General features: G+C 39.7%; 1 protein-coding gene across 5 annotated transcripts in view; it reads right to left on the reverse strand.

Annotated features, from left to right (window-relative positions):
• SMG1 (SMG1 nonsense mediated mRNA decay associated PI3K related kinase) overlaps positions 1 to 18,898 on the reverse strand; it is a 101,963-nt gene extending 83,065 nt beyond the window's left edge. For all 5 annotated transcript variants that reach the window (XM_049638324.1, XM_049638322.1, XM_049638321.1 and 2 more), the window contains exon 1: positions 18,810 to 18,898. In XM_049638324.1, the coding sequence (XP_049494281.1) occupies positions 18,810 to 18,898 (89 nt within the window). The remainder of the gene's footprint in view (positions 1 to 18,809) is intronic.
• Positions 18,899 to 19,499: the final 601 nt, after the last annotated feature.

Below are 19,499 nucleotides of genomic sequence, written 5' to 3' on the forward strand. Positions count from 1 at the left end.
GTCGGTTAAGCATCTGACTTAGGCTCAGGTTGTGATCTTGTGGTTTGTGAGTTCATGCCTCGCATCAGGCTCACTGTTGTCAGCAGACAGCCTGCTTCATATCCTCTGTCTCTGTCTCTCTCTCTCCCCCTCCCTTGCTTGAGCTATCAAAAAATAAAATAAACATTTTAAAAAATATATTAAAAAAAAAAACAATCTCAATGTTCTAATGCCTCAAATGCAACTGTCTCCTTTCCTCCTGGAATCCCCATTTTAATAAATGGTACCATCATCTAACAACTATTTTCTAATAAATGGCACTATTTGATCAGCCAGACAGTATGTCTCCCACTTCCAATGCTCATCTCCATCCCACCTCCACATTCCAACATTATTGTTATAAAACACAAATCTGATATCTTCTCACTGCCCTTATCCTATCTACCTTACTTCCCTTTTTAGCTATATCTCTACCAACCACCCCTTTTATACTCCATGTCCATCCATCCTGATCTTTCACACCCAGAGGAAAAAAAAATCACCTTGCTCAGCCAGTCTGCCTGGAACAGCTTTGTGCTCACCCCTTGGTGACCCTAGCCAATTTATCTTTATCCTCCAAGCTTCAGCTTTACTTTGAAAAGTTTCTGACTCCCCTAAGTCTGGCTAATAGTCCCTGCTATATAAGTGCTACCAGGGAACCTAATAATTCCTTTTGAGAAGTGTATTTAAATGTATTCTGCCAGAGTCTGAAAATACCAGAAGGGCAGGGGACTGTCCGTGTTGCTTATCATATATTCCCACTGCCTAGATGGCATATAAATTACCTGTTGACTAAACGATTGCTTACTGTCATAACTAAGGCCTTTCTCTCAACCGTGGAATACAGTTCCCTAACCTAAACCAACACTAACTTTTCTTCAACCCATACTTCCTCTCCAGAGCATTCTATTAAAATCAGTCTTTTCTTGATCATTTAGTACAAGAGCATTAACTAAGAGCTAATGACTCTAAAAGGCAAACTAAGATGGTTCCAACCCTATAAGAATTTATAATCTAGAAACAAAAGAACTGTAAAGTCAGTAGAAGTTCCAATTAGGAGTATAAAATGCTCTGTGATTTCAGAAACAATCCCAATATTCAACTCCTTCTTCAAACTCTCAAAGTGTGCACCACATTAGTTTGCACTTTAGTTATATACTAGCTTCAATTTGCTCGCTTGTTTGAGATGTGAGCAGAGGGTACTATCTTATACCACACACTTTCATAGGGAAAAGAGAAAAATATAGTGGTTGCGGCACAGGAGTACAGACTAGATGAATACCTTGGTTCAAACTCCATTACAATTATTTAAATTAAGTAAAAATTTATATCTTAAGTTAAACTTCCATAACTAAAACCTGATCTATGCATATGATCTTAAGAGAAACTTATAAACACAAAAAGCCACCAAAAATAGATTCGGGCTTGCTTCAGCCATATATGTAAATGAATTCTGAATTTTTTTACCTACTTAATATGCACTTTTAACACCTTATTTATTTTTGTCACATCAAAGGACACTATCAAGAGAGTGAAAAGACAACTCACAAAATTAGCAAAATTGTTTGCAATCATGTATCTCATCAAAGTCTAATATCCAAAATACATAAAAAATTCTTGGGCTGGTTCGGTGGCTCAGTTGGTTGAGCATCCAACTTCAGATCAGGTCACGATATCACAGTTCGTGGGTTTGAGCCCTGTGTTGGGCTCTGTGCTGACAGCTCAAAGCCTGAAGCCTGCTTCAGATTCTGTGTCTCCCTCTCTCTCTCTGCCTTTCCCTGCTCGTGGTCTCTCTCTTAAGAATAAACATTAAAAAATATATACTATAACAAAATATATAAAAAATTCTTATAACTAAACAAAAACATAAACAATCCAATTTTTAAATGGGCTAAAATTTTGAGTAACTGCATTTTTCCAAAGATAAAGATAGCCAAAAAGCACATGAAAAATTGCTCATCATTAGTGATTAAGAAAATGTAAGTCAAAACCACAATTAAGAAATCACACCCACTAGGCTAACCATAATTTAAAAAAATAAATAAGTCGTGTTGCAAACATATTGAAAAAATGGAACCCTCATACATAAATGATGGGAATGTAAAATGGTAAAAACCACTTTAGAAAACAATTTGGCAATTCCTCAAGAAGTTAAACAAAAAATTACCTTTTGACCCAACAAATCCACTCTTAGACATATACCCTAAGAGCTGAAAACAGATTTTCTCACAAAAACTTGTACATGAATGTTCACCACAACACTATTCACAATAACCTAAAGGAAGGTGGAAACCCAAAAGTCCTTCAAAGGATGAATGGATTTAAAAAACATGGTATAGGGGTGTCTGGGTGGCTCAGCGGTTAAGCGCCCCTCTCCCAGTAGCGCTCTGCCTCTCTTTCAAAAATAAACATTAAAAAAAAAAAAACCAACCCACAGTATATGCAGACAGTGGAAGATTATAAATTCCACATAAGATTCCATAAAAAGGGAGTGCCTGGGTGGCTCAGAGGGTTAAGCATCCGACTCTTGATTTCAGCTCAGGTCACGATCTCACGGGTCACAGGACTGAGGCCTTCATCCAGCTCCATGCTGACCTGCTTGGGATTCTCTACCTCCCTCTCTCTCTGCCCTTTCCCTGCTCACTCTCTCTCAAAATAAATAAACTTACAAAAAAAGAAAAGATTCCATAAAAAGGAATGAAGTACTGACACCTACCACAACACTGATGAACCCTGAAACATTATGCTAAGAGGCCAGAACAAAAGGCTACATATTGTATGATTACATTTATATAAAATATCCAGACTAGGCAAATCCACAAAGTAGATGTGTGGTTGCGAGGAGCTAAGAGGAGGGCAGAATGGGAAGTGACTGCTTAAAGGGTACCGGGGTTCTGTTTGGGGTGATGAAAAGTTCTGAACTAGACAGTAGTGATCGTTGCACAGTATCATGAATGTACAGTTGGCTCTTGAACAACACGGGTTTGAACTGCACCAGTCCACTTACACTTACATGTGGATTTTTTTTCAATACATACAGTACAGTACTATAAATGCCTTCCATATGATCTTAATATTTTCTTTTCCCTAGCTTATTTTATTGTAAGAATACAGTAATACACAAAACACACAAGATATGTGTTAATTGACTATGTTATTATGAGGCTTTCAGTCAACAGCTGCCTATTAGTAGTTAAGTTTCAGGGAAGTTATATGCAGATTTTCGTGTGTGTGTGTGTGTGTGTGTAGGGGTGTTAGGTCAACTGTACTCAGCACACTGGACTGTAAAATGGTAAATTTTATGTCCATTTTACCACAATTTTTTTTTAAATTTATGACATTCTTGGGGTACCTGGCTGGCTCAGTCACTGAACCATGCAACTCTTGATCTTAGGGTTGTGAATTTGAGCACCACGTTGTGTGTAGAGATGACTTAAGAATAATAATAATAATAATTTTAAAATCTTTAAAAAAATATATATGGCATTCCTGAAAAGATAAAATTAAAAGAAGAAACAGACCAGAGGTTAGTTAGCAAGGACAGAAAGGAGGCCTGACAAGGGCACAAGGAAATGTTGCAGGATGATGGAACGATTCTATAGCTTAACTATGGTGGACACGTTTACAATATTACATGTATTTATCAAAACTCAAAGAACTATTCAGCTTGTAAATTGTACCTCAATAAATCTTTTTTTTTTTTTTTTTTTTTTTTTGAAACAAAGAAAGTACACAAGCAGGGGATGGGGCAGAGGGAGAGAGAAAATCTTATGCAGGCTCCATACTCAGCGCAGAGCCTAATGTGGGGCTCAATATCACGACCCTATGATCATGACTTGAGCTGAAATCAAGACTCGGACGTTCAACCGACTGAGCCACCCAGGCACCTCAATAAATCTGACTTTATTTTTTTATTTAAAAAAATTTTTTTTAATGTGTTATTCTATTTTTGAGAGGGAGAGAGAGAGAGCACAAGTGGAAGGAGGGACAGAGAAAGAGGGAGACACAGAATCCAAAGCAGTCTCCAGGCTCTGTCAGCATAGAGCCCAACACAGGGCTCCAACCCACGAACAGTGAGACCAGGACCTGAGCCAAAGTCGGATGCTTAACCAACTGAGCCACCCAGGTGCCCCAAATCTGACTTTATTTTAACATTGATTTATTATTATTTTTTGTTGTTGTTTGAGAGAGAGCGAGTGCACAAGTGGGGGAAGGGCACGGAAGAGAAAGAGATAAATCCCAAGCAGGACCCACGCTGTCAGCCCAGAGCCAGATGTGAGGCTCCAACCCATGACCCATGAGATCAAGACCTGAGCCGAAAACCAAGAATCAGATGCTTAACCGACTGAGCCACCCAATCACCCCAATAAATCTGACTTTAAAGGCAACAGTTCTTTACAGTGAAGATACAAAAGATAAGGAAAAGACTGTTGATTTATTCTTAATACTTTAGTATTTCAGGTCTTATATTGCCTACCCATATTTAGCCAATCTAAATGGAAAAGCAAAATATGGCACCAGCTTTAAGTCACTGTGCTTTCCAAAGAAACCAAAGACTGTTAGTGTCTGAATTAATTAATCAGGTCTAAGAACAGGAACTTAGAGCTCAGAAAGGATTAACCTAGCCAAGGTACAGAAAGAAACAACAGCATTTATATCAGTAAAAGACATGTTACCTACATTAGTTAAAAAAAAAAGTTTCTAAATTTCTAACAAAATAGCAATTTCATTCTTTATCAATGCCTGAGAAATACCTGAGATAGTCCCTATAGCACTCTAGTTTTTTAAGAATGAAATGCACAAGGAAGGAAGGAAGGAAGGAAGGAAGGAAGGAAGGAAGGAAGGAAATGCCCCATAAATTCTTAATATTTTAGTGTCTACCCATTTTGATACCATTCAGAATTGTGGCTAAATTCTTATTAACTGACCACTGAGAAAGCAGGAAAAAATTAAAGAGTCAAACCATTAAGGCTGATAAAATCAGAAAATCATCGGCTGAGACAAAAACATGAGAAATCCACTGCTAATTTAAGTATTCTAAGGTTCTTTACCTCATCTGGCATAAATTCATACCTAACCAGGTATTAAAGAATAGTGGCAGTTATAAAATCCAGTATGCTTTTAACCTCCAACACAAATGTGAATTTAGGGTTCAGTATTTAACAGAAATAACTTTGTTTATGCTAAATAACAGCTCACCTAAAGGCTCATGAATCTAACGCACCAAGGTAATTTAACTCACTTTCTCTTGGCCTTTATTTTTAACCAACGCTGGCTGACTGCCTTAAAAAGAAACCCTGCCTCAGCTCCCATTTGTATCGCTTATCTTCCCCTTTTGTCAGCAAGTCCTGGAAGTACTTTAGAAACATCCCATTCAGCCTGGGAAATTGCCAACACTGAAAGGAAATCTCTCACTCCATGACCTCCCTAGCAGAGGAAGGACAAAAAAACTGAAAGTCTACAAAGAAACATGTCCACCTCTTCACCCACACCCCCAGGGCTCTCCAGTTAAATGCCAAACATATAGCCCATTAAGACAGAGAAGGTTAGAGAAGAATCACTAAGTGTTAAATACTATAGAAATCCTAAAAGGAAGAGTCTGGAAACCAGAATGGGACTCTACAATCAAGAAAAAGGCAGTGTTTTATTAATATAAAAATGTGTGCGACCATCTTTAAAAAGTCCTGAAAATAGGCAAATACTGACTATAGAGTTATTCAGATAAAATTCCTCTAGCTAAAAGATTCAAGCACATCCCACCAAGGGATTGACATGCTTGTGAGATTCTCCAACAACTACATATTTAAAATTTTCCCTTTAAAGATAATTCTAAAAAGCACTGTGGTGTCTTTTAAAAATAAATGTACTGTGTAAAAGATAAACATCATTACCACCTTTTTTTTTTTTTTTACAGGTGACACTGGTCAAGAAAAATTATGTGGTTGCCAAAAATTACTTGTAACACATTAAGAAAATGTTATGCAATTTAGACATAGTTAAGAAAACTATTACCAAGTTAGGCAATACTGCCTAATGGTATGATACACCCTACAATTCTTGGGCACAGTCAAGGTTTTAGAGTATCAGAAGAGCAATATTCCATGTACCCCTTAGTAAGTAACATATCTTAAATATGATGGTAAATATGGAAAAGGGACTTACTGAGTTTCATATTCCACACCCGTGATTCGTAACAAAGAGGAAGTTATTAACAGAAATACTTTTAGAGCATTCTCAAATTATACACATGACCCCTGCCCCAACCCTCTTAAAAAGTAAATGTACATTTAAAAAAAAAAAAAAAAAAAAAACCTTAGAAGAGAATTTAAAACACCTTGGTTCTATGTCTAGCTTTACCAACATTATACGAAGACAAGTAGATTTTTTTAGTAGGGCTCCATGCCCAGTGTGGGGGCTTGAACCCATGCCCCTGAGATGAGGAGTAGGAAGCTCTACAGACTGGGCCAGTCAGGCACCCCAATACAAGTAGCAAATTTTAAATGGACTCTGATTCCTCTCAACATCTCCAATAACACCTACAAGACCGATCTCCTGAGATATCCTGGGGTGCAACAGTAAAGAAACATACTACGTGTAATCAGGGGTAAATATGTACGATAAACTCTCTACTTAAGTACTGGGACTTCTGCTTTAGAGGCGATCTTGAAATAACTACTTCCTATCCTTGAATATAAATAAAAAGATTCGATAGACAAATCTCAAAAAATATAGTCCCCTAAATCAAGTAGCTGGGAAATAAAGATACTTTTCAGAATAATCACACTATTCTTCTAACTATAGGAAAACTTATTAAAGGAAGACAGTTGTGGTAGTTACGGAAACATAGTAGAAGCAGCAATCAAGTGCTAGGAAACAATGCTCCCACTGTGCTCAGTAGTAGCAAGAAATATATTGAGGTATTTAAAAGTATTTAGCCTTGGGGCACCTGATGGCTCAGCTGGTGGAATGTGCCACTTGATCTCTGGGTTGTGGGTTTGAGCCCCACACAGGGTGTAGAGATTACTCAAAAAAATATAAGATCTTAAAAAAGAAAACTATTTAGTCTTAAGTTTAAGAAAACTATGAAACAGTTCAAAATGATCACTTAAGCGACTTTTTCTTATTAGATTTTACACTAGACACACATTAATCGGTTTAAGTGTTTTTAAAATAAGAAACTTTCATAATTCCCTTTTACAACAAAGGAGAAAAATCAACGTTTCTAAATATGAAGTTCTGTAGAAGATGCATTTACTCATTTTAAGTAAATTTATCGCACCATAATTTAAAATAGTAAAAACTCAGGATAGGATAATAATGTATATGTCTCACAATGATATAAAATTTATTCCTATCTTTGTTTAGAAGATACATGTGGTTTATTTATTTTTTTAATGTACTCCAAACTGTTACACTGGAAGAATATATCCTTGCCATGATTCCACGATCCATCCTCCCTACCCCTTTTAAAACATTAACCAGGGCGCCTGGGTGGCTCACTTGGTAAGCTTCTGACTTTGGCTCAGGTCATTATGTCATTATCTCACAGTTAGTGGGTTCAAGCTTCGCATTGGCTCTGTGCTGACAGCTCAGAGCCTGGAGCCTGTTTCAGATGCCGTCTGTCTGTCTCTCTCTCTCTCTCTCTGCCCCTCCCCTGCTCGTACTATGTCTCTTTCTCTCTCAAAAAATAATAAAAAAAAGTTTTCAATAAATAAATAAATAAAGCATTAATACCTGCAGTGCCTGGATGGCTCAGTCAGTTAAGCATCTCTTGATTTCGGCTCAGGTCACGATCTCACATTTTCATGAGTTCAATCCCTGCTTGGGATTCTCCCTCTTTCTCTGTTATCCCCGACCCCGCCCACCGCTCACCCAAAATAAATAAAAAAACGTAAAAAAAATTAATACTAGATGGTGGGAGAAAGGGAGAACAACGCAGCATTCAACTGGTGTTCTTAAAGAATTAGTTCTTCAAATTCCAGCTGTATAATAAAAGTTAGGCAAGGTACAAACTACCTTTTAATCTACCTTTCTCTATTTAATTCCATTGGCACCTGCCCTCTAATTTATGCAAATAGTTACAAAGAGGAGATTTTTTCCCCTGGCTCATAATTTTAACAGGTATCAAGTTCTTAAAGTGTGAATAGTAAGACACAGAGAAAAAACAGACAATTATGCAGATTCATAGTCAAATTCCTCATTAGCCAACTTGACATAGGCTTAGATTATGGCAGCATACTAAAAAATGCAGCAAGAGAACTACTATTATACTGAAGAGCAATTAACTGCATAACAACCAATTTAATAGATATCAGTTATATATCACAATATTTCATATAAATAATATCAAACATCATATATGCCACACCTAATAGAAATTTAACAATGACATGTGCTCCCATTCATACATCCCATTCCCACATAAATAGAAAATAAATCCCATATTTATTTTATGAAATAAAGTTTTATTTCATAAAATACTCCTTATGAAATTCTTAGAATGACTACACACATGCATACAAAGTACTAGAAGAGAAAACTGAACTAGTGCGTGTGTCCAAGTGTGTAGTAAATCCTGAAACTTTCTGAGGAAGAGGTAAAAAAGGAGGATCTTTAAAATTCCAGATTTGAATCAGACATGGCAACATAAACAGCATTTGTGTAGCACTTCAAAAATTTTGAAAGTAATTTTCCAAACTTTAACCTTCACAACCCTACATCTTAGGGAAGGCAAGAATTACCTCTTCAGGGCAACAGCTGGGTAGTGTCAGTACAAAGGACTTTTGTCTACCCATTTTTAGTCCGCTGTTATTTTCATGACACCAGCCTCTCATAAGAGAAATATTTGTGAAGGATCAATACTAAAAATGCACATATTCTTAAAAATAAATACACCTGAGAGAGGAACATAAAACACCCTAGTTCTATTTCTAACTTCTCCAATGCAATTACACTAAGACAGTAACCAGATTTTTAAATGAACTCAAAGTGGGGAAAACAGCACTACTGGTGTAATTTTTATATCCTAATAAGAACAGTAAAAACGGAATACTAGTATTACAGTAACTCCACAAGACAGGCCACTTAAACAAAAGCTTCCTGGGACACCTGGGTGGCTCAGTAGGTTAAAGCCTCCTGACTCTTGATTTCAGCTCAGGTCATGATCTCACAGATCATGAGTTCAAGCCCCACGCAGAGCCTGCTTGAACCCACAAACTGTGAGATCATGACCTGAGCCAAAGTCGGATGCTCAACCCACTGAGCCACCCAGGCGCCCCAATACAAAGTGTATCTTACGGTAGATTCCTTTTTCCTTTTTTTTTTTTTTTTAAAGTAAACTCTACCCTTAACGTGTGGCACAAACTCAACCCTGAGATCAAGAGGCTCATGCTCTACCGATTGAGGCAGCTGGATGCCCAGGTAGGGTCCTTTAAACCTGACTGAAGAAGAAACACTGGATCTCAAGTTTCATAATCCTGTTGTTGGGAAACCTGCTACATTTTCATTTTTCTTCATGTGTACCCAAAGAATAGGACAGGCGGGGCGCCTGGGTGGCGCAGTCGGTTAAGCGTCCGACTTCAGCCAGGTCACGATCTCACGGTCCGTGAGTTCGAGCCCCGCGTCGGGCTCTGGGCTGATGGCTCGGAGCCTGGAGCCTGTTTCCGATTCTGTGTCTCCCTCTCTTTCTGTCCCTCCCCCGTTCATGCTCTCTCTCTGTCCCAAAAATAAAATAAACGTTGAAAAAAAAAATTTTTAAAAGAATAGGACAGGCAAGAAAAGCAATCTTTTGAGGACAGAAAACCCAGGATGTTTTCAACTGAATATATGTATTAATTTAACTGCACCAAATGTGATACTGGTTATCCTCTTTGGGATTTTTTAATCAGAATCTAACCTAATCAGAGTCCCATTCTATAGAGGAGAAAATTTTGACATCTTTCCTAAAATTAATAGGTTTTTCCGTCTGAATTCTGGCAAATCTCAGAAAGCCAGCATAGAATCTTGTCATTAGGGCAATGAATGTGAATGTCCAATGCTAGAATCAAAACAAAGAGTCTGAAAATAAAGCATTACACTTCAGACGAGGAATTCCAGCGGTCGTATTATCAGGAATATAAACTAGGGAAACCTTCAACAGGCTGAACACCAAGAGTTGTTCATGGGTTGCTTCAAAGAACTAAATATGCCAAGATCGCATTTAAAATTTGTTCAAACACACACACACACACACACACACACACACACACACACATAAACACACCCATCTTTTCAAATCAGGATTAGGGACAACTGGGTGGCTCAGTCAGTTAAGTATCCGACTCTTGATGTGGGTTCAGATCATGATCTCAAGGTTTCCCAAATCGAGCTTGGGCTCCAAGCTGGTTATTGAGCCCACTGGATTCTCTCTCCCTCTCCATTTGCCCCTCCCCCACAGGCACACATGGTCTCTCACTCTCAATAAATAAATAAATAGAAGATTAAAACGCTAAAGAGAATGTAGTAAAAACAAATTTTCAATGAACAAAGTCAAATAAAAAGGAAAAATTAAATTCAAAGAGCTTCAGTAAAAAAAAAAAAAAAAAAGGTGCCAATGCTGTTATACATGGAGGAAAAAATGAATATTTGTCAGTATATATATTAGTGGAGGCTTCTCCCTATTCAACAGGAAAGGTATTAAGTATTTTGGATGCTACCAAAAATAAAGATCTAATAAATACTAAGTTAAACAACATTTTTTAATTAAAAAAAATTTTTTTTAAGTTTATTTATTTTGAGAGAGAGTGAGAAAGCACGTGCTTGCACAGGGGAGGGGCAGAAAAGGAGAGAGAGAATGCCAAGCAGGTTCTGCACTGTCAGCACAGAGCCCAACAGAGGGCCTCGAACCCACAAACTTCGAGATTACGACCTAAGCCGCAATCAAGAGTTGGACACTTACCAGAGCCACCCAGGTGCCCCAAAAGAATATTTGTTGAAAACTTGCAGACAAATACATGAGTACATAATTATCGCAGGCCACTGCAGAGCCATTAACAATTTTCTTGTGAACCATAAGAGCACTCCTGAGGTTCCTTAAGATGCTAAAATAACGTATAAGGGAAAAATGTAGTGGGGGGGGGACGCTGAGTGGCTCCATCAGTTAAGCTCCATCTGACCAGTCAAACTGTGCTGACCGACAGCACAGAGCCTGCTTGATATTCTCTCTTTCCCTCTCTCTGCCCCTCCCCTGCTTGCGTTCCCAAACGCTCTCTCCCTCTCTCAAAATAAACATTTAAAAAAATGTGTTTAAAGTAGTGCTTCTTGTAAACAAAAAATAACATAACTGAGGTAGTTCCATACCAAAAAAGAAAAAAAATAATTAATTCTGACACCAGAAACCTCTCTGAAGAAACGTCTTTTAAATGAACACAAAAAGCCTTTAAGAGGTTTTTAAATAATAAACATGAGATCCTAAACATACTATGTAATATGAATAGCAAATTAAGCTCCAAAAAAATGATTTCCAGCAAGAATACAATTCCCTTCTTTGAAAGGGTGTGAAAATTAATATGAAAGAAGTAATTTACCATGTTGGGAAATCTGTTGATTCTGGGGGAAAAAAAAATTTTTTTACGTAAGCTCTATACCAAAGTGGGGGGTCGAACTCAGGACCCCGAGATCAAGAGTCATATGCTCTACTGACTGAGCCAGCCAGGTACCCCTGATTCTGGAAAATTTTGATTTCAGCCATTCCCCAATCAGCAGGCATACAAGGACTCAGGTATTCTACTGGAATGCCAGAAGGCACAACCCAGTGCTTAACTTTTCAGTGATCAGATTGTTTAAATAATGTCCAAATAGATACAATAGATACGGGATAAAATGTCAAGGTGTAAAAGAACTTTTAAAATATTTTTTAATGTTTATTTTTGAGAGAGAGAGAGAGAGAGAGAGACGCACACACACGCGACCACTATGGGGTGGGGGTGGGGGGGCAGAGAAAGAAAGGGAAACACAGAATCTGAAGTCATCAGCACAGAGCCCGACACCGGGCTCGAACCCACAAACCTTGAGCCGAAGTCAGACACTTAGCTGACTGAGCCACCCTGATGACCCTGTAAAAGAACTTCAAATATGTGAGCAAGGTATTTTTTCAAGATGGATATTCATATTCTTTCTTAAATGAACATATTCTTCCTTCTGTAAAAGATCTGGCCATCTCAGTCTACTAGAACACTCTTTAAACCCGTTCAATCAGCTTAATTTACTGCTGCCTCAGGCTAACCAGGCTGCTATACCAGGAACAGTTCCCTTCAAAATGCCTCTCATAGCTTCTGTGTTGTAAGCTAGAGTTAACTCTAAACACAAAAACAAACTTGCAGAATTTCATTTTCATGTATTTACTTCAGGAAGAACACTCAAATATAGAGTGTATACTTTTTTTTTTTTTTTTAAATAAGCTCTACACTCAACGTAGGGCTTGAACTCACGATGCTGAAATCAAGAGTTGCATGCTCTACCAACTGAGCCAGCCAGGCGCCTCTAGAGTGTATACTATTAACTGATGCACTAGCAGGTAAGAAGGGACGCAGAGGTCGAACCATTATACAAAACGCATGCACATATGAAGGCTGTTTTTTGGAGGAAGACACACATGAAACTTTCAGATAGTTGTTAAGTGCTATGAAGAAAACCCCAGATGAAATGTCAAGAGAAAGCTGCTTCTTCTCAGTGAGGGGGTGACATTTAGGCTGGGACAACAGAAGGGCATCCAGGTCACCGTACTCTGAGAAGAGCAATCTATGCAGTAGCTACACAGCAAGAACAGTACATGCAAAGGCCCTAAGGCAGAAATGAACTTCAGGAGTGCTTTAGGGCAAGTAAGACACAGAAAGGGGAGAAAAAGACAGGCTCAGCCCTCAAGGACTTAAGAGATCAATCACTGAAGTGATAAGCAGTTAGCTTTCACTGCAGACCTGTTGCAACAGAAGAGGGATCACAGAGGGCAGAGGTAGCCAGGTAGGGGGGTTAAAGGAAGTACAAGGTTTAGACTGGGGAAAAGCATGAAAAAGAAAGCAACAATAGGTATCAAGATGGTAGAGAAAAGTCCATGAACCTGTAGCTGATAGGACTAACTCAACCAAGAAGAAGAGCTCTCATGTGTCCTAAAATGCCTAAAAAAGTTAACAAGGGAGCCTCCACCTGTTTTTACACAGGATCTTTAGATATCCCAAGAAAATATGTTTATAGCAAAAGAAAAAGGACAGAAAAGAACATGACAAGATTACCAATCCACAGAAACTATAAATTGGTAATAAGTCCTAAGAATATTCAAAGATTTCCTTTCTACAGCAAATTTTAAGGCAAGATCTACCCATACACTCTGCCAGTGTGGTGTTTTTGTTTGTGTGTATGTGTTTTGTTTTGTTTTGAGGGGCGGGGAGGAGTGTAATCCATCTGAAAAGTCAATGCTTATCTGCATCCTAAGTGGGGTCATGGTTACCCAGGTATACACATTTTGTCAAAATTCACTGAACTTAAGATCTATACATAAGTAAATTTCGTCTAAAAAAAAGTAACACAGTCCAGTATAAAAAAGTATTCAAAAAAAGTACAATCAACTAATACAAGTGGAGGAAAACTAACACTACAAAAATACAAACGTCTCAATAAGAATAGGTTACACTCTACATTAAAAAAATAAAATAAAATGTAACAAGCTTGAGTATTTCACATGGAAATTAAACCAAAAAATGTCTGTAATCTTTACTGTTCCGCCTCTACACAAAAGGGGATGTTTTATTTTGTAGTCCCCAAAACAAAATGGGTTCTGAAAAAACTTTCAAAAGCCAAAGACAGGTAACCAAAATAAGAAGAGACACCAAACAAATGACTACTTGTGTGAATCCATAAAGCGAGGGCCACTGAAAAGAACCCCAGGGATTTATTTTAGGTGATTAGAATAAGAAAGGCAAGTAAGCAAGTGTCTACTATATGCCAGGCAGTGAAGGCAAGAAATCTCAAATCTAAAAGTTGCGAGAATTCAGATAAACCAACAAACAAAAAGCAGAAACAGACCCATAAATACAGGTAACAAATTGATGGTTGCCAAAGGGGAGCAGGGTGGGGGAAATAGGCAAAAATGAGAGTAGGAGATACAGGTTTGCAGTTCTAGAATGAGTAAATCACCAGAATAAAAGGAACAGTGTAAGGAATACAGGGGAGAAAAAAAAAAGATTGTGAGAATTAACTGTTCACAAAAGACACCACAGACCACACTCCATTATTTGTGTATGAACATTCCATGTAAGTGTCCTAACCTAAAGTGTGAGTAGATAAAAAGTATCATTGTAGTGATCATACTCAATCAACACCAGAAAACACATGAGGGGCTTTTGCTTATGGAAATTCCCACATACTGGGCTGAATACTTCTGTATGAATTTAAATAATGATTTATAAACAAAATATTCAGGTCCTTAGCAGTCTCTGTAAGGTACTGATTCAAGGCCCACCATACAGCTCCAATATAGCTCTTGAGCTCTCTCATCTGTATCACTCAAAAGTACCCTATCCTTTTCATCAAACTGGAAATAGTTTACCAAGGACCACTTGCTTATTTTACTTTCTTTTTTGAGACCCCTCCCCAATTACTGTCAAAATAGTACAAATCAATTTCATGGCCCCACTGCCCCCTATTCATCTGTATAGCTTTACATCCTGACTCTCCAGGTTTTAAACCCTATTAATTACACATAAAAATAATTAAATCAAAAATTATATACCATTTCATAACCATATAATACTTCACCATTTCAAAGTCTTTTCTCCCATATTAACCTATAACCTCCTTAAAGATAGTGGCTCTATCAGTCATAAAAATCCCTAAAGGATCAATATTTCCTAAAAGCAAATATTTTCATTGAATTAGAATATTACATAATCTCCTGCTACTAACATGCGCTCCAGTTATACTCCCAACTAGAAAGGAACCAAAACAGAAGAGGTAAAAGAGGTTCAATTTAAAGACATAACTGCCAATGTTTCATAAAGCATATGGTTTATTTTATAACGGAAAAAACAAACTCTCCCCACAAATTAAACACCCATACACAGTTATCTGATAAACCTCCATAGTGTACTCGAAAATCTGCAGTACAGAATTGGTAATCGTTACATTCTATTAAACTAAAGCTCTATTTTTAGTTATAAAATACGTAACTCCACTTAATTTTTCCTTTATGTATTTCACTATGTCATGTACCTATGGACATCAAATAGTATACAGGCTCATAAAAAGCTAAACCACCTGGGTTTACAGAACCACCTGGGTGGCTCAGTCAGTTAAGCATCAGACTTCAACTCATGATCTCCTGGTTGATGAGCTCAAGCCCCACACGGGGCTCTGTGCTATCAGCACAGAACCTGCTTTGGATCTTGTTTCCCTCTCTCTCTGACCCTTGCTTGTGTCACCTCTTAATAAATAAACATTAAAAACAACAACAACAAATAGACAACTCTGGTTTCAAAAATCCAGCTTCTCACAATGCCAGACATACCAGTTTCTGACTTTTCTATCTTCACAGCACTCTTCCTATTTTTTGGTCTGTGACAATGGAGGATAAAGGTATTTGTACTTTTGAGAACTTTAATCTGTCTACATTATACCAAAAATGGAAGCTATTTTTAAGACACAGTTTCATCGTTAGAGAATTGTAGAAAGATGACAAGTTTGGGCACTGTAAGATACCCATTGTAAATCTGTTAAATAAAGTCCTAAGATTCCAAAGTACAGAAGCAAAATCTTGTTTTCTCTTTACCTGAATGCTTCCTCTTGTTTGAACTGATCTTTGACTCCAATGTCAAATTAGTCATGCCATTTTGGAGTATTAAAGTATATAATAATTATACATTTAATTTTTAAAACAAGTCATTCTGATCTCTATCTTGATTGGTACAACTGGAAGATCATATTCCAAAACAAAGTCAAGAAAAGGACATACTTTGGCTAGTGGCAATGATAAAACTACTCATATGCCTAATCATTCATAAATCTTAACTGACACTAGAGTGAATGAAGAGGAAGACTATCAACCAGCGCTATATGAATGCTTTCTGCTAAAGGTATGCTTCTAGCAAAGACGGGCTTGTTCTGTTGCCATATGACACTAGTCTATTCAGCCACCTGGAACACTTCCTGTCAGTATGTGTGAAGTATCACGTGTGGCCATGACTGACTCAACAGTCGGTTTCCAGACTGACAAACTAACACGAAAAGAAACCAACAAGAATTGCTTCAATTTTTTTTTTTTTTACCCTTTATTTATTTTTGAGAGAGACAGAGACAGACAGACAGACAGACAGACAAGAGCGTGAACAGGGAAGGGGAGAAAGAGAGGGAGACACAGAATCTGAAGCAGGCTCCAGGCTCTGAGCTGTCAGCACAGAGCCCCACGCGGGGCTCCAACTCACGACCACGAGATCACGACCTGAACCTGACCTGCACCGAAGTCAGACGCTCAACCGACTGAGCCACCCAGGCACCCCAAGAATTGCTTTTTTAAATCCCACTTGTTCACAAGTCTAAATCTAAGAAAAACAAAATCAGGCAAGTAAGGTATAGAAAGACAAATAATTTTTTAAAAAAACAAAATAATTCACACGAACCATAAGGAATCTGCCTACATTTGAAGATGTTTAGAAAAATAAATCTCCATTTAAACAAAGAGGAAGATGAGGTTCCATTTGTCAGTTAACTGGAATCTGTCACCTTTCTGAAGAGGAGACAGAATAACCCACCACAAACTTATGAAAATTTATGACTGGCAAACAAGGTTCTTTACTTTTTAACAAAACAACTATGGCAACCCCACAGATAAATCAAGTTCTGCTATGGGGTACTGTCCGTCCTTCTCTGCTCCCTCTTCTACAAAAAAAGTTAGGTATTTCCAACATCCTAACCAACTGTTACTCTGTGTCACCAACTACATCTCACAGTATCCTCTATCTAAGCATAAAGTTCTGAGACTTGGTTACAGAGCCCAGCTTCACAGAAAGCTAACACCGTCCCCCCAACAAGCACACCACAGCCATGAAACAGAACACATAAAAGAAGATATGGACAATATTAATAATCCACATACATAGTCCATAAATATATAACCCATTCTGCCTCATATCTGTCAAATGCAGTCAAGTGACCCCAGCAGGTGGCTGCAACTCTGCTTCTCCATTTATTTAGAATTAAAAGTTACAAGTTATTCTTTTCCAAAAGCTCTAGGACTATTTGTGAACACTTTATTTAGTCCTCTAAAGGGATGCTTTTTTATACTTTACATATGCTGACCACAATACTGAAAAATAATGGCCACAATACTGAAAAAAATACTGAAAAATCTACCATCTGAGGCTGTCAAATGTCAAATTCAAGCTCATTTAATCATCTAATTTACTAGATTCGAAAAAAAAAACTACTTCACACATTTCAATGAAAGTACAAAACTAAGAATGTCAATTACAGATAATTTAATTACTATCAATTTACTTAAACTAGTCAGTTGATAGTACTTAAAGCACTCACAAACCCTAAGTGGTAAAGGACAAGTAAAGCTGTACTTTTCAATTTTTTAAAACTATTTAACATCTCGATTCAAGAGTCAGGCATTAACTCTTACACACAAATGTTCTCAACAGACACAGGGTTTGGGAAGATATATTAAACAGAGTAAGAGGTGTACCACCCCTCATCCAAAAGACTTTGCCATCCTCTTAAAATGTTACATTCTAACATCTGAACAAATTATTATTTCCAGCACTACTGAAGTTACATATAACTACGAGGAAGGAAGTCATCCCAAGTGTCTTAACACTTATTTCGCCAGTTTCGGGACAATCATAATTCAAGTGTGCTTCAACGTATGAAAACTCCATGAATCAACTAACCCTAAAACCTTATATACATTTAGGGAGTTCTTTTAGGCACTCACACCTAAATTAGGCACAAGTGCCTCATGATTAACCAGAAAGACACAAAAACTGTATATATATGTAAAAAGGTGATGCTCCTAATATGTTCAATTCCAAAAAGGCCCCAAAGCAGTCTGAGATCAAATGCCCTCCATGCAAGAGGAAATTCTCTACTCCTCTTAGTGCCTGCTCAACAGTCCAAGTATGAATTGCTCTCCACCAGGGTAACTGCCCCTGCACTTGGGGAAAACTTCATTTCCCAGGACCGCGGTGGGTCAGCCTCATTAACACAGTCACAATCTCATTTCATGCCCCACAACTGCCCTGCCTAAAGTCACAATAAAGCCTTGGAGTGTTTGGGGGTTTTGTTTTTTGAAATATTAACACGTGGGGGGCTCATTGAAGAGAATCACAGTTAAGAAGCTCTTTTACGTGGGCGCTCAAAGTGTAAGGGACCAAGGGAGTGAGTGGGTAACACAGAGGGTCCTGGACTCCCAGGATTCCCCAACTCCAATTCCAACTTGGTGGGTGGTAACCAGAGTCCCCCACCACCACCATGCCCCTTTCTTCACCCTCCTTGACCCAACTCCTAGGCCAGTGCCTTCGTTGGGCGCCCTGGTCTCAGCTCCAGGCCTGGGGCTGAAATGCAGTGGCAGGGAGACATTTAGGCCTCGCCTCCCAGCGGCCTTCCTCCCCGAGCAGGGGCGGGAGGGGACCCAGGAAGCCGCGCTCGGTTCCTGGGGGGGTGGAGGGCCTAGGCCGCGCCTCCCAGCCGGATGGCCCTAGGCCTCGGCCCGCCCGAGGCGGGGCCCGGGGTCGGGGCGGCGGGCTAGGCGCCGGCTCACCCACCTGGGTTGCCAGTCATTCCAGCTCCGTGGGTACTTGGTGCCGCCGCCGCCGCCGCTGCTCAGCCGAGACCCCGGGGCTCTGCGGCTCATTACCTTCCCCGACACGACATGGCCAAGCGCCGCCGCCCAAAGAAGCGCGAGTCGCCGCCCGAACCGACCGCCGCCGACACTCCGCTCCCGCCTGGGGTTGAGGAGGAAGCCGAAGAGAAGAAGAAGGAGGAGGAGGAGGAGGAGGCGGCGGAGGGCGGGGGAGGCGGACTGCCGTTCCGGGTTCCGCCTGAGCCCTCAGCGCAGGACGAGGAGGTGGGAGCAACGCCGCGAGGGGGAGGCGGAGGAAGGGGAGGCGACGTTTCTTCCAGGGCCGAGGGCGGCCCGCGACGCCGGGACCCAGGAGGAAGAGGACGACGAGGAGGAGGCGGTGGCGGCGGCTGCTCACGCTCACACAGCCACTGCTTCCCCGCCTCCCGGCTCCGCCCGCCGCGCTGCCGCTGCCGCACGGCATGCTGGGAGCGAGGGGCGGTGTCGGCGCCCGCCGGGTCAGGGGAGAGGGGAGGGGCCGGCTACAGGGGGCGGAGCCGGGCGGGCGCGGCGAGCGGATCGCCCTCCCGCGCTCCGGACTAGCTTCCACTCCCTGCGGACCGTGCCAAGGTCCCAGCCCCGCCGCGGGGGATCATGGGAGAGGGGAATCTCC

This window comes from Panthera uncia, chromosome E3 (genome assembly GCF_023721935.1).
Source record: "Panthera uncia isolate 11264 chromosome E3, Puncia_PCG_1.0, whole genome shotgun sequence".
Lineage (NCBI taxonomy): Eukaryota > Metazoa > Chordata > Mammalia > Carnivora > Felidae > Panthera > Panthera uncia.